The sequence below is a fragment of the Vanessa atalanta genome, chromosome 21, assembly GCF_905147765.1.
Source record: "Vanessa atalanta chromosome 21, ilVanAtal1.2, whole genome shotgun sequence".
Lineage (NCBI taxonomy): Eukaryota > Metazoa > Arthropoda > Insecta > Lepidoptera > Nymphalidae > Vanessa > Vanessa atalanta.
This window is the reverse complement of record NC_061891.1, coordinates 1,010,243-1,023,024: the sequence shown is the minus strand read 5'-3', so window position 1 is coordinate 1,023,024 and position 12,782 is coordinate 1,010,243. Positions and strand designations below refer to the sequence as shown.

The following is a 12,782-nucleotide window of genomic DNA, read 5'->3' as shown; positions in this document are numbered from 1 at the left end:
ACCAACCCAAATAACGATATTTATTTTGTATTATTTAAGCACTTAATGTTATCAATTCTTATAATAAATATTTTATTTTTGTCTGTGCTCGAAAACACAGTTTAATTTCAATGAAATTGGACATGGAAAAGCTTAAATCTGGGTAGTAAAAGATGCCAGAAGAGAAAAAAAAACTGTAGTCATATATATACTAAATAAATTAAAACGTATGCAACTCAAACGTTTTCTTAAGCCGTTAGATACTGAAACGTTGTACAAAAATTAGACCTTGAAATGTATTTCTCGTTACGCCAAGAACTTTTACTCCAAGGTCGCGAGTACGAAACTTGAATTACTGGCATTCAAAATAATGCATAAGATTAAAAGGATTAACTAACTTACTCAGTTTCTTTGAAATATCACACACAAACAACGGAAAAATCAACCATCGACACATAACAGTTTCTTTGAATATTGAAAACGAACCAATCTCTGACTAACACGCGCTTTATGAATGCCTTTGAGACCTTGCCGGGGGAATGGATTAAAAACGAACCATATTGAAAGGTTATAAGGCTCGAACTCCTTTGATAATATTAATAGAACGCAGTTTTATTTACAGGGTAGAGGGAAAACCGGGTGAGTCATCGCTGAAACTGAAAAATTCATCACGGCTACAGTTTAGGTACAGAAATATAGAAATGGCACCAAATATTTTTTAAGTGAAACATTTTTGGGAACGATAAAATTTTATTTCAAGTTCGATTTTAAACGTTGCAAGCGTTTCAAAATGTAACTGTTCTGACGAATAAAGTAGTTTCACTCGTAATTTTAATTCGCTTACTTTTATAAAAAATCGTTTAATTTATGCTTATAAAAAAATTATGACAAAAGAACAATAAATTCATGTTTTTTATTGAAATTGATGTTTTTAAAATGCCGAAAGGTGTGTAAAATGTTATATTCAAATGTGCCACTTCTATTTTCATTGTTCTTAGTTAACAAAGTATAGTGGAACAGTAACACAATTTCAGGTTCATAGAAAATTAGTATGCATTCAGTATAATAGCTGTTCGCCTGAATAGTGAATATTACTCATATATGTACATATATATACATACGTACATGTTGATTTATGTCATGAAAAAGTGGATGATCTGTTTGCATATTAAACACGCTTTTCTTTGTAATGTTTTTATTGGTTATGCAAATATTTTAATCAGTATACGAGTAGCTTCACTCAATATACCGCTGGTTTTTTAGTGGGTATTCGGGCATCTTCAGCGCCTAACTTAAAACGCGTAAACTGTTTTTCCAGAGAGAGAAAAAAAAGGGTGGATTATTTCCCCATCCGACATTCCTTAAAAAAATAATTGGCAGTCCATTTTCGCCTGACAGAAAAAAATAATGGCAATACTAGAACCAAATAGAATAATACTGAAATTATTTTTTCGTAACAATTTTTCAATGATTTAAAATAAACATATCCATAACATAGCTTCGATTATATCTTGAAAAAACTTATGTATGCAGTGAATTAGGTCGCAAAAGACCCAATCAATAAAAGGAAAAAAGTAAACGTAGCTTGGAAAATTTCCATTGTGAATCTTTCTTAATCAACGAGAGGAAACTAAGAGTTCCGAGTTCAATGGACTCCGATTGTTCGAATACTCCTTAAGTCCTCACGAACACGTTTCGAACCGTATTCCCTAAGAGCACTTAGGAATACTAACGGATCTAGAATTTTATTCCAATTTTTTGTTTATCCAATGGATTTGAATTTGGAATTTGACTTCGGTAAAACCATATTTGTTTGGATGGAACAGTTGTGACAAACGTACTATGGAATTATGGATGAAGCTGCTATTTACACAACGGTCCCAAACTATGAAATCCTCTCACACAAAATTATATTTACGGAACTAATAATAAAGTTCATGATATCAAATTATTCTCTATGCATATTGTAAAATTGCATCAGACTCGACGTTTATGTTTGAAAGGTTACGAAGAACAAAACTATACTAGATAATATTCTCATTGCCTGTCTACATGTATGTCACAAAAAGGCACTAAATTCATTATATCGAAACAAGTAAAATATTTATCCTATAGTAATTATATTCCCATTTTAAGATTAAATATTACTCATCTCATTCACACATATTTTAGAATAAACAAGAGAGAGAAAGACAGCGAATAGTCTGAAATAGAGGACATTAATGTTGTTTGCGTGTAAAGACTACCGATATCTTCAAATGTCCCGAAATGGAAATTTCAAGGAGGAATTTAGCACTCGTCTCCCAGACCAGTTATTCTATAGGGGTCAGTGAGGCTAACAACATTTATACAATTAGAACAAAATTGAAATGGTCGAGTGTCATCAAATATCCGTCAAGGACACTCAACGCTTCTATGGTGTAGAGGTTTTTTTACAGTTCCAACAGATGTTACGCATGCTTAATACCACCTCTTTGTCTAATATATCAAGTATCCGCTGCTGAGTTTTAAAATGAAATTAAGAAAATGTTTTTTACTGATTATACACCAGCTGTTGAACGATGAAGAGTCTCTTCTTTACACGGCTTTATTTAATATAAATATATCATATACTATATATACACAACGTATTCTTTAACCGATCTGTTTTAAATCATTCAATCCGAACTACTTCGTGAAATGGATGAAAAGAGTAATTTACAGTACCAGTTTATTATTCTAAATTAATCGTCGCTGATATAAAACTATTATGGATTAAAAACCATAGCTGGCTGTAGATTGGCGGTGTACGTCTTATAAATGAGCCCCACAATTACAAAAAAAAAAAAAAACAATTATATCTGAACCTCTTCCGTATAGGTATATAATTCTACAATCTTATGTTAGTAAACACACGAAAATTATTAATTGTTAAAGTCTGAAGCATACATTACATACGACACTTAAGTATATCTTGACGTCTCAGTCACATAACAAATGTAACATACTTCAAATAGTTTATATACAAAGTCTTATCCACAGTTAAGTTTTTGGCAACGTTTTGTGAATTGGGAGAATTTATGTAGCCTAACATATTAGAATCTAGAGGTTAAATTACGCAACGAGTCAAACGAAATATTCAATCGATATAAGCGGGTATCGATTTTGGTAGCATTCCGATTATTGATACATTAGCCGAATTCAAAATCGATTATATTTGACACATCAATGTTTTAAATTCATTTCGCTCATTATTTACTTGGTTGAAATAAGCTATAAGCTAACGAGAACCTACCCATTAAAGACATGCGTACGCGGAGTTAGTTCGTCTAAATCAATCGAGTCAAGTTCCTTATTTTATTCAGAGTGTTTATTAAACACATGCATTCACACGAGCCTGATCCCAGAAGTCCACATAGGTCTCAGAATACGTCATAAGGCCGTGTAAGGTCGGCTCTGGGTAATGAAATCGTCGTCGAGTCATAGGGAAGAAAATAAAGTATGTTGTATTGTTTACGAGTGGCATAAGCGTCTGAAGGTGCAAGGGAAGCCGAGTCAAAATCTTATCTTTTAAAGCAGTTAGTAAATAATAATACATTGAATTCATTCATCATAATAATAATAATTCTCATGCCTTCGTCCCATTTATTTGGAATAAATTCATTCCAAAAGGATATAGTGGTCATAAAAATACGACAAACTGATTTAGACATATTAGTGTCTGACTGATGCGTTCAACAAAAAACCACTTGCGTGCCACCCCCGGGTTCAGATGCTTTAGTGTTCTCAATCAGAATCTGTGCAAGAATTGTTGCTTAAAAGCTTTTATTAAATTAATTTTACTTTTTAACTAAATAAAATAACCTCGACAAATCGATTTTATATCAGTAATACGAATAACCAGTTCATTTCGTCAAAATGGCTGCCGGCTCACGCGAGCGCTATCTACAGACATCTTGGCGCCGTACCCCCTTCCCCCTACTGCATGTTTAGTGCGGATTTTCTAAGATATATGATATCTTTATAATGCTCTTAGTATCTAGACCGAGTAAGTACTGAAATTACATTCTGGCTTGACTCTCATTAGTGACTAGTCTCTTAGCTTTTCCAAATATGAAAGTTATTGAGTTTCAAATATGAGTATTCATTAAGTTAGTTAAGCTTAAGATACTATTTCAATACTCTTGTTGTAAAATACTATAGAAAAGTCTAAACGTACTTAAATCGTATTTATAGTCTCTAATGTCGTCAGCGGTCGTGAGGATGACTGTATGAAAATTTTGACACATCTACATACCATATAAATTGGGGATAAACCCCAAATGTGTTCTTAAACAAGAGCGCACGTCCATCAGTGGGATATTTACAGTAATAAGTAAGTACAACAAAAAGGATTTCTTTTCATTTCGTTCTAAATCAACTATGAAATGATCCAAATTAGTTTTTTTTTTAAATATTTTCTTTTGAACGTATTATAAAATGATTTTGTACAATAACAAGATTGAATAACAACATATGTTTGAAGATAAACATCAAAGTGAGTGTCCCTGAATATATAATAGAATAAGGGACAGACACGAATATAATAAGGCATAGTTACACGACCTTCCTTACGTAGCGATTTATACAAAAATAAATCGAAGAAAAAATTACAATTCATAAATACACAGAGTGACATACTATGATATGTTTAAATATATAGTTTATATATATATAAAAGTAGGTTATGTCCTTTCTTGGAGTTAAAGCCTGCTTCGTATCAAATTTCATTTAATTTGGTTCAATGGTATGGCCATGAGAAGCCACAGGTTATATAACTTGTGCATGTAGACTTGATGGCTCACTCTTCCAACCGGAACTTATAATACTAATTGCGGTTTGCGGTGTAGTATGTAGGGTGTACCTGCCCAGGGGGGCTTGCACAAAGCCCTAACACCAAATAACATAAAAGTGAAATATTTATTGCATTTATTTACTTTATACAGTTCTGTCATATCATCTGATTGAATTATTTTTTGTCTTGATTTAATCTTGATTTGAAAAAGCCTAATTTTTAAATAGTTTTTTTTTACATGTAAACTTAGTTAATACAAATTTGTGAACAAAATTTATTTTAAAAACGAAAGTGTATATAAAATAGATCTAATCCACCGAAAAAAAGATTGGTTTTGAAATCTTTTTAATTTCACATATTTTATCGAAATGGGTTGAACGAATAAATACAAAAACCATAGGTAATAGTATTCACCTTGATATTTTAATGTACATTTTAAAATGGTAAAAGTTCAGTTGGTCTACTTTTACGATGGAATAATAAAATGTTTTTGGCCAATGAAATCGTGACCAAACTCCCGAATGGAGACATTCCGTGTACATTACGACGAATATTAAAGATAATGTAAAGTTAAAAAGAAAACTTCGAAAGATAAAAGTTATCGTCATCATCTGTAGTTCGATAAAGATATAATTTTTAAAGATGTTTTATGAATTATAGATAAATTTCAATTACATATTGATATTATTTGTATTAAGAACCTGCCGAGGTATCTTCAACTCTCAGCATGATATGTGTGAGTTGGTTGGGCTGCGTGCAAACCCATCTGGGTATACGTACCCAGCTGGTACGCCAGCTACTTATAATATATTGTACCGCCAAGCAACAATACTCAGTTTTAAGTTATTAAAGGTCAGTTATAGTTTTTAAGGGTCTTCTGATGGAAATTGACTACCACCGCCCATGGACATCTACAACACCGGGGGGCTTGCAGATGCGTTGCTGGCCTTTAGGAAAGAGTACGCTATTTTCTTGAAGGTTCCCAATTAAAATATTATACTTTTTTTTGGGTCAGTGAGCCAGTGTAACTACAGACACAATGAACTTAACATCTCAGTTTACAAGGTTGTTTGTGCATTTGTTATGAAACGGTCTGTCGACAGTTTCGACCACTTACGATCATGTGGCCTATTTGCTAGCTACTGATGTCAAAAATGTCTATCTTTTACTAAAACTTCTACGACAAAATCTGCGTACTATAAAAGGTTTTATAAAAGAATGACATTTTGTACGAGTCGACTGCATGAAGCTGTTGAAGCTGAAGAAATGGGGTTGCAGTACAAAAAAAAACAGCATGTTTTATAAATAATGATTACCCCAAGAATGTTAATTTTAGTTCCTATATCATCAGGCGTTAGGGTATCTCTAAGTGTATTACTTATATTAAACTAGTTGTCGACCTCGGTTTCGCTTGCATATTAGTGGTTAACTAACCGGGAATAGGGTATAAATAGTCCTATTTCGTTCCTCGGAGTTCAAGATTGTTTCTCATCAAATTCGGCTCAGTGGTTTAGCTATGAAAGAACAACAGATAGATAGAATTCCTTTCGCATTTTTAATATTAGTATATATAAATGTTTGTGTCGTAAGTGTGTGTGATTTATTGTTAGCTCTTCTGATCGTTCTATCGTTCTGCCGTATTTAGTTGACTTAACTCCAACTCTTTACGATTGTTCTAATTTCACTAAATTATACACAAACATTAAATCCATGATAAACTGTATAGTGAATTATAACACATCTATTGAATCCATATCATATAGTGGGTTGAAAATACTTTTATATTGTCATCGGTGACATATCGGCAGACACTCTTCATGTAAATGAAAAACAAGGTCCAAACTTTCTAACTTTTTAAATTGTGTACAACGTACTTAAATAGACATTTTCATGGGATATTGACTAGATTATAGATACATACATATATATACTTACTACTAACATATATATTCCAAATTTAAAGGATTAATCTGATGGTATAGAGAATATTACCCTCTGTGTCCAAGCTTGCTTCATACAAAATTTTATCACATTCAGTTTAGTTGTTTAGCCTCAAATGCGTAACAGACAGAGTTACTTTTTTATGTGGTATTAAGGTTGGCAAACGGTGAAAGGTCCACCTGATATTAAATGGTCACCACCGCCCAAAGACATTGACACTGTAAGAAATAACAACCATTCCTTATATCACACTAATGTGCCACCAACCTTAGGATCTAAGATGTTATGTCCCTTGTGCTAGTAGTTACGCTGGCTCACCCTTCAAACCGGAACACTTCATTACTAAGTATTGCTGTTTGGCGGTAGAATATGTGGTAAATGGGTGGTACCTACCCAGACGTCAGAATAGAAATATAGATTACCATTACAAGTATGGATTTGTCGGGTTAATCGGATATGTCGATGGTTACGCTTAGCTTAAGCACCGCTTACACGTACCACATACCTTATAAGGGCAGAAATAGAAATTATGATTCAGGTTTTACATTAAATAGTTCATTAAAATTAAGTCTGTACGGGATGTATTATTGTGTAACTTTTGTATGAGTTAGTTTGTGTTATTTTTAGTATATGTTAAGTCAATTATTTAATTGTTTTCTTTGTATTTTTTTTATTATATTTGCCTCGGTACCTTGTCAGCTATGTGTGCTGATTCATTTAAACTTATCTTTATTTTATTTTACGATTTAATGTATCATATGTATGCAGAACATTCCCAAGTAGGTAAGCTATGTTAAATTGTTGGAACGAAGTTGTTTTACGTGGCTTACAGTAAGGGGGACTGGCAGAAACCGTCACGTCAAAAAAATGCATTATACTCCACGCGACTTTCCCCTCTCTTTCTTCTTCTCTCTGTCTCTTTCTATTATATACAGTTTTATATAAAATTATTTAAATAGATTTTGTTATGTTTTTAATTCACACGTGATTTTAAATAACAATTTTATTTCTTGCAATTTAATTATTTTCAAAATTGGTAACTTTATTCCTTATGTCTGTTATTTAGTACATAATATGGCAAAAGCAACTTCATCTCGACCGGGTCTCCCGTGGGATTTTTTTTAATACTATTTTTGACACTTACCTATGAAGCTGGATTCATCGCTGGCATGCAGAGCGTGCATGACGAGCGCGGCGAGGAGGGCTGGGCGCGGCGGCAGCGGCGGCGCCAGTCCGCGCAGGCTCACCGGCGCGGCGGACCAGATGGCGCCGCAGAGCATGCCCTAGCGCTCCGATACGAGCATCGCTGCTCCTCGCGTCGCTCTATAAATTAAAATTAATAAATACAGTACTACATAATTGTATAAATAAAATATTCAATGTAAATAGCTACGCAGTTTAATTGGTAAATCATTTATTAATCTATTTTAATTATTATTGTGTTATAATGATATAGTAGTATTTTTGATTCAGTGGTTGGTTTATTTGTAATTGGATCGGAGGCTAGCAGTCTGAGTCTGAGTAAGTTCAGACGAAGGACATTTTGAAGTGCTTTCCGAGGCACGGAACAAACATTGCAAATTATTAAACGCCCGACTTTTACTGAAAATATTTTAGCAGAGGCTTGGGGCTATTATAGAACTAAACCAAGACTTAGGTATCCCAAATTAATCATTATTTTTAGTTGACATGAGAGATAGCCCAGTGGTTAGAACGTGTGAATCTTAAAATTTAACAATTTTTTATTGACTTGATACATGATGCCTCACATTAACAATTTGAATTATTTTATTTTTAAAAACTTTAAAAAGACCCATACATACGTATTACATACTGTACGTACAGTACCATTTATTTGTTGCTTAGAGTGAATTTACTGACTTCAATTGCGGTTCTTGTGAAAAATATTTAAAGAAAATGTTTCTACTGAAATCATTCCTTCAAAGAGATACTAGTTTATTGAGTATACTTAAATGAAGTATTAATTTAATTCAGGCGAGTAACAGTATGCTCAGTCGCTTGCCTGTTCTTGATATTATTAGTTATTCCACGTCAAAAGTTCAAGGTTCAAACGAGTATTAATTGTGGAGCGCCAACAAAATTGATGGCATTTCAACATTCATTGCGTGAGTCACATAAATTCCTGTGAAGAAACTTGTAACCTTAGTCATGGTCCAGGAGGCAGCGGTGAAAATTACATAATCATTTAATGGCGCTTGATTTCTTCAAATAGTTGCTTTTGGGTAAAAAGGTAAAAGAGGCATTTAAAATAATTTTTGTTTGTGCAAAAAATATGTACAGTAAATATTTTAGTAATTATTATTAATCTTTTAAATACACATAATAATGTTATGTACTAAAATAAACTGCCTACTGAAAAATCTTTAAAACATATACCTAAATTCAAGTGCACAAAGATAGGACGATAGTTTATAGTTTCAGTTTTATTTCCTATGCTTACAACGGATGTAGGAGCAATATCTGAGGGATTATAATATGAGCTAGACTAGGCAGGTATTCAGTCTTGTAAGCGTTGTACGATCCAATTTATATTCTAACTAATGATCTTCGCGCTTATATTGTCGGCTGACTAACATATTTTATAAAAATAAAGAAGTCAGCTGTATTCGAAGTATAGTAGGCATACAATGGTTTTCACGGTTCATTTGCATCACTATTTATATATATTCTATAATATCATCAGTAAAATAGTCTGGCGAGTGACGCTTATTCATTCACCGGTCTTATTAAACCTATCAAACCTAATGAAGATTGAGCGACACAAATTCAATAGCAAAATCCATTGCCATATCCCGTACTAGATGCAAAAAACATTTATTGTTAATTTTAAATACTTGAAATTGATTTTATTTGTAAATTCTTATATTGCAACTTTGATATGAAATGTGATATTTTAAAATCATTACATAGTATAAAACAAAGTCGCTTACCGCTGTCTGTCCCTATGTATGCTTAGATATTTACAATTGCACAACGGATTTTGATGCGGTTTTTTTTAATAGATAGATTGATTCAAGAGGAAGTTTTATATGTATAATACATGCAAAATATAGAAGAGAAACACTGGTAATTTTAGAGGTTTCTGAAGTGATGTCGTAATTCAACACATTTTTTGCGCTTACATTGCAAACGCTGGCTGAACCCTACGAGATAGATCAAAATAATGTACTACAGTATTGTACACTTTAAAAAGGTCTTCAAAAAAGCTTACGATGGTGTATGCCCATCTCTTAGGAATAACCCACAGCAACCATTTTTATCCTTTACTTTTGACGAGAAATAATGGCTTATTTACGAAGTGATTTTAAGCAATACTATTTAATCATCAATATGGCCATTTAAAGCATGTAATTTGAATGAATATTTTCGAAGATATTACAGATTTAAAACGCAATGACATAGCGGTTTGTGTTATCTAACGACTGAAAAACTGAGAACGGTGTAAGACATTCTGTAGTATATTTAGTATCAGCATTGCACCCATGCGAAGCCGGGGCGGGTTGGTAGTAGAGGATAGTTTGAATTGTGTCATTAAATTTTATTATTGGTAAAATATCGAGAAGATTGCAATGAGCGGGTAGAAAAATGTATAGCGAATAAAATTATACTTTACTAGGAAACGTTTGAATTTTTGTATCGGCATCTATACTATCTATTCTAATATTATAAATGTGCAAGTAACTCTGTCAGCCCGTCTGTCCGTTGCTCTTTTTGGACTTGACCATTGAACCAAATTTGGTGTGAATCAATCTTGAACTTACATAGGCTACTTTTCATTGACTAACTCCTGACGATCAACCCCTAAAACGAGAGCCAAGCCGCGAGCAACAACTAGTATTAAATAAACAATGTCCGTATATATGAAAGGCCTCTTTTCTTTACATAGAGAAGGTTAGGAGAAATTCCACAACGCTGTTCCAGTTTCCGGAATTTCACTCGAAAGGCAATTTCCCCACGATATTTTCAGTTTGAAGGGTGCGTGAGCCAGTGTAATTACAGCCACAAGTGATATTACATAGTAAACCTGATCATTGACGGAATTCAATCTCCCAATATAAGTATATGTGCTAAGTATAATAATATATCGTACATATATCACAATGCACATATAGTCCTTTCAGAAAAAAGCATTTCGGTTAATTTTTCATTAAAAAAATAAAGAAGTACTTTCTTTAATTCAATTTAAAATGTCTCATTAAAATATGTATGTTTTAAACTACGAATATAACATTTTCTGTGTGTTTATATAAAGTTTGTATCTCTCTTTGTTTAATTTAAATTGCGATTCAACGAAGAAATTCTAGCAGCATTCTTGCAACCATTCCACGCGGTCATGATTTTTACAGCTACTATTTTTAAATGTTATTTATATATGGTAATAAGTAAAATAAGTTATAAAGTAATATTTTTATATAGTAAAAGCCTTAATGTTAATAATTCTTATTTAAATCTTATAATTATTAAACACCGTAAAATGAAATGTACGTGATACTATAAGGAAATGTTGTCGAGATTTATTATTGACATTTATATCAGGGTTATAAATAAACTCAAATTTTATTCTAGTTTAAAATATGTCCATGTTTTGGTTATAGGGCTTTGTGCAAACCGGTATTTGTAGGTACCACCTACTCATCAGATATTCTACCACCAAAAAGCACTACTCAGTATAGTTGTGTTCCGGTTACAAAGGGTGAGACACTTTCGTATTTATTAGTGATTACGTTAAGAAAAATATTCACATGTACTTTTTAACTTCAACCATTAAATTCATAGTTTTATAAAATCAGCCAGGTGAATTATGGTGAGAGTGAATGAGATGAGATTACAGGGGAAAGAGACTAATGATTCCATAAAAACATGGCAATTTACGTAATGGCTAATGCCCCATGTACCTGTAATTACACTGGCTCACTCCCCCTTTATTACCTATTAATGTCTGTGTAGTTGTGTCAACTTGTTATTAGGTCGCGTTCATGCTGTTCCACTTATATTTCTTTATGATGGAGTCGATTAATATCTAGGTTACCTACTGATTATATGCGTACGTCCAGCGTGGAATCCTTATAGATGATTTAAATTTCAAATAAGATTTATTACAATATTTTTTTTTTTTTTGATTTTAGTAGACGGACGAGCAACGACCGCCTGATGTTAAATGGTCACTACCGTCCATAGACAGTGGTGTGGAAATATTAAGAATTCCTTACATCCCTAATGCAAAGCCAACCTTGGGAACAAAGTCTCTTATGCTTGTAGTTACACTGGCTCTCTCACCCTTAAAACCAGAATACAACAAAGCTAAATATTGCTTCTTGGCAGTATAATATATTATACTAGATGAAGACCCGGTTTCGCTCGGGTAAAATAAATAAAACTAAACATATATAAATATACTAATCACCGTATCCCTGCATGAAATTATTATTTGGAAGACACTTTCTGAACGCATCCGTAAACGTCAAACATGGCCGCCCTTTCAACTGTAATGTCATTAAATTATCTCGATTATACGAATTTTTCGGATATATGTTGCCTTGACCGGCAAGATATTATTAATATGGATATAAATATTACTACTACAAGTAAACACGCACCAAAATTATATAAAGTGTTTTATTACGACTAAAATCACACGTAAGGAGAAAAAACGGTTTAATGGTGTTGTTTGAAATTCCTATTACATTAAAAGAGCAATTAGTAGTGAACAAATACAAAACTAACATAAACAGGGAGCGGTTTGTGAACGAGACCAAGTATTTAGAGCGACCTCTTTACATCTTAGTATATAAGTACGGGTACTACACAAGTAAGCTCTGTATTAGTTTCTGAGTAACGAGGTCTAGAAGGTTAATTATGTTTTCCGGAAGATATATTTCAAATGAAAAAGAAGTTAACGGTCTCAGGTCGAATTGTAAAAACATAAACTGTATATGTATCTCTATTCCAACCATAACAAAAACTCAAAATATACAACATTTGACAGCATATTGACGCGATGTCATTGGTCGAGAGTTTGATTAATCTA

At 32.8% G+C, this 12,782-nt stretch overlaps 1 protein-coding gene across 6 annotated transcripts in view; it reads right to left on the bottom strand.

The window, feature by feature from the left end:
• Positions 1-12,782, bottom strand: part of LOC125072323 (protein Fe65 homolog) — an 88,848-nt gene that overhangs the window by 65,363 nt on the left and 10,703 nt on the right. For all 6 annotated transcript variants that reach the window (XM_047682919.1, XM_047682920.1, XM_047682921.1 and 3 more), the window contains exon 2: positions 7,878-8,056. In XM_047682919.1, the coding sequence (XP_047538875.1) occupies positions 7,878-8,013 (136 nt within the window). In that variant the 5' untranslated portion in view covers positions 8,014-8,056. The remainder of the gene's footprint in view (positions 1-7,877; positions 8,057-12,782) is intronic.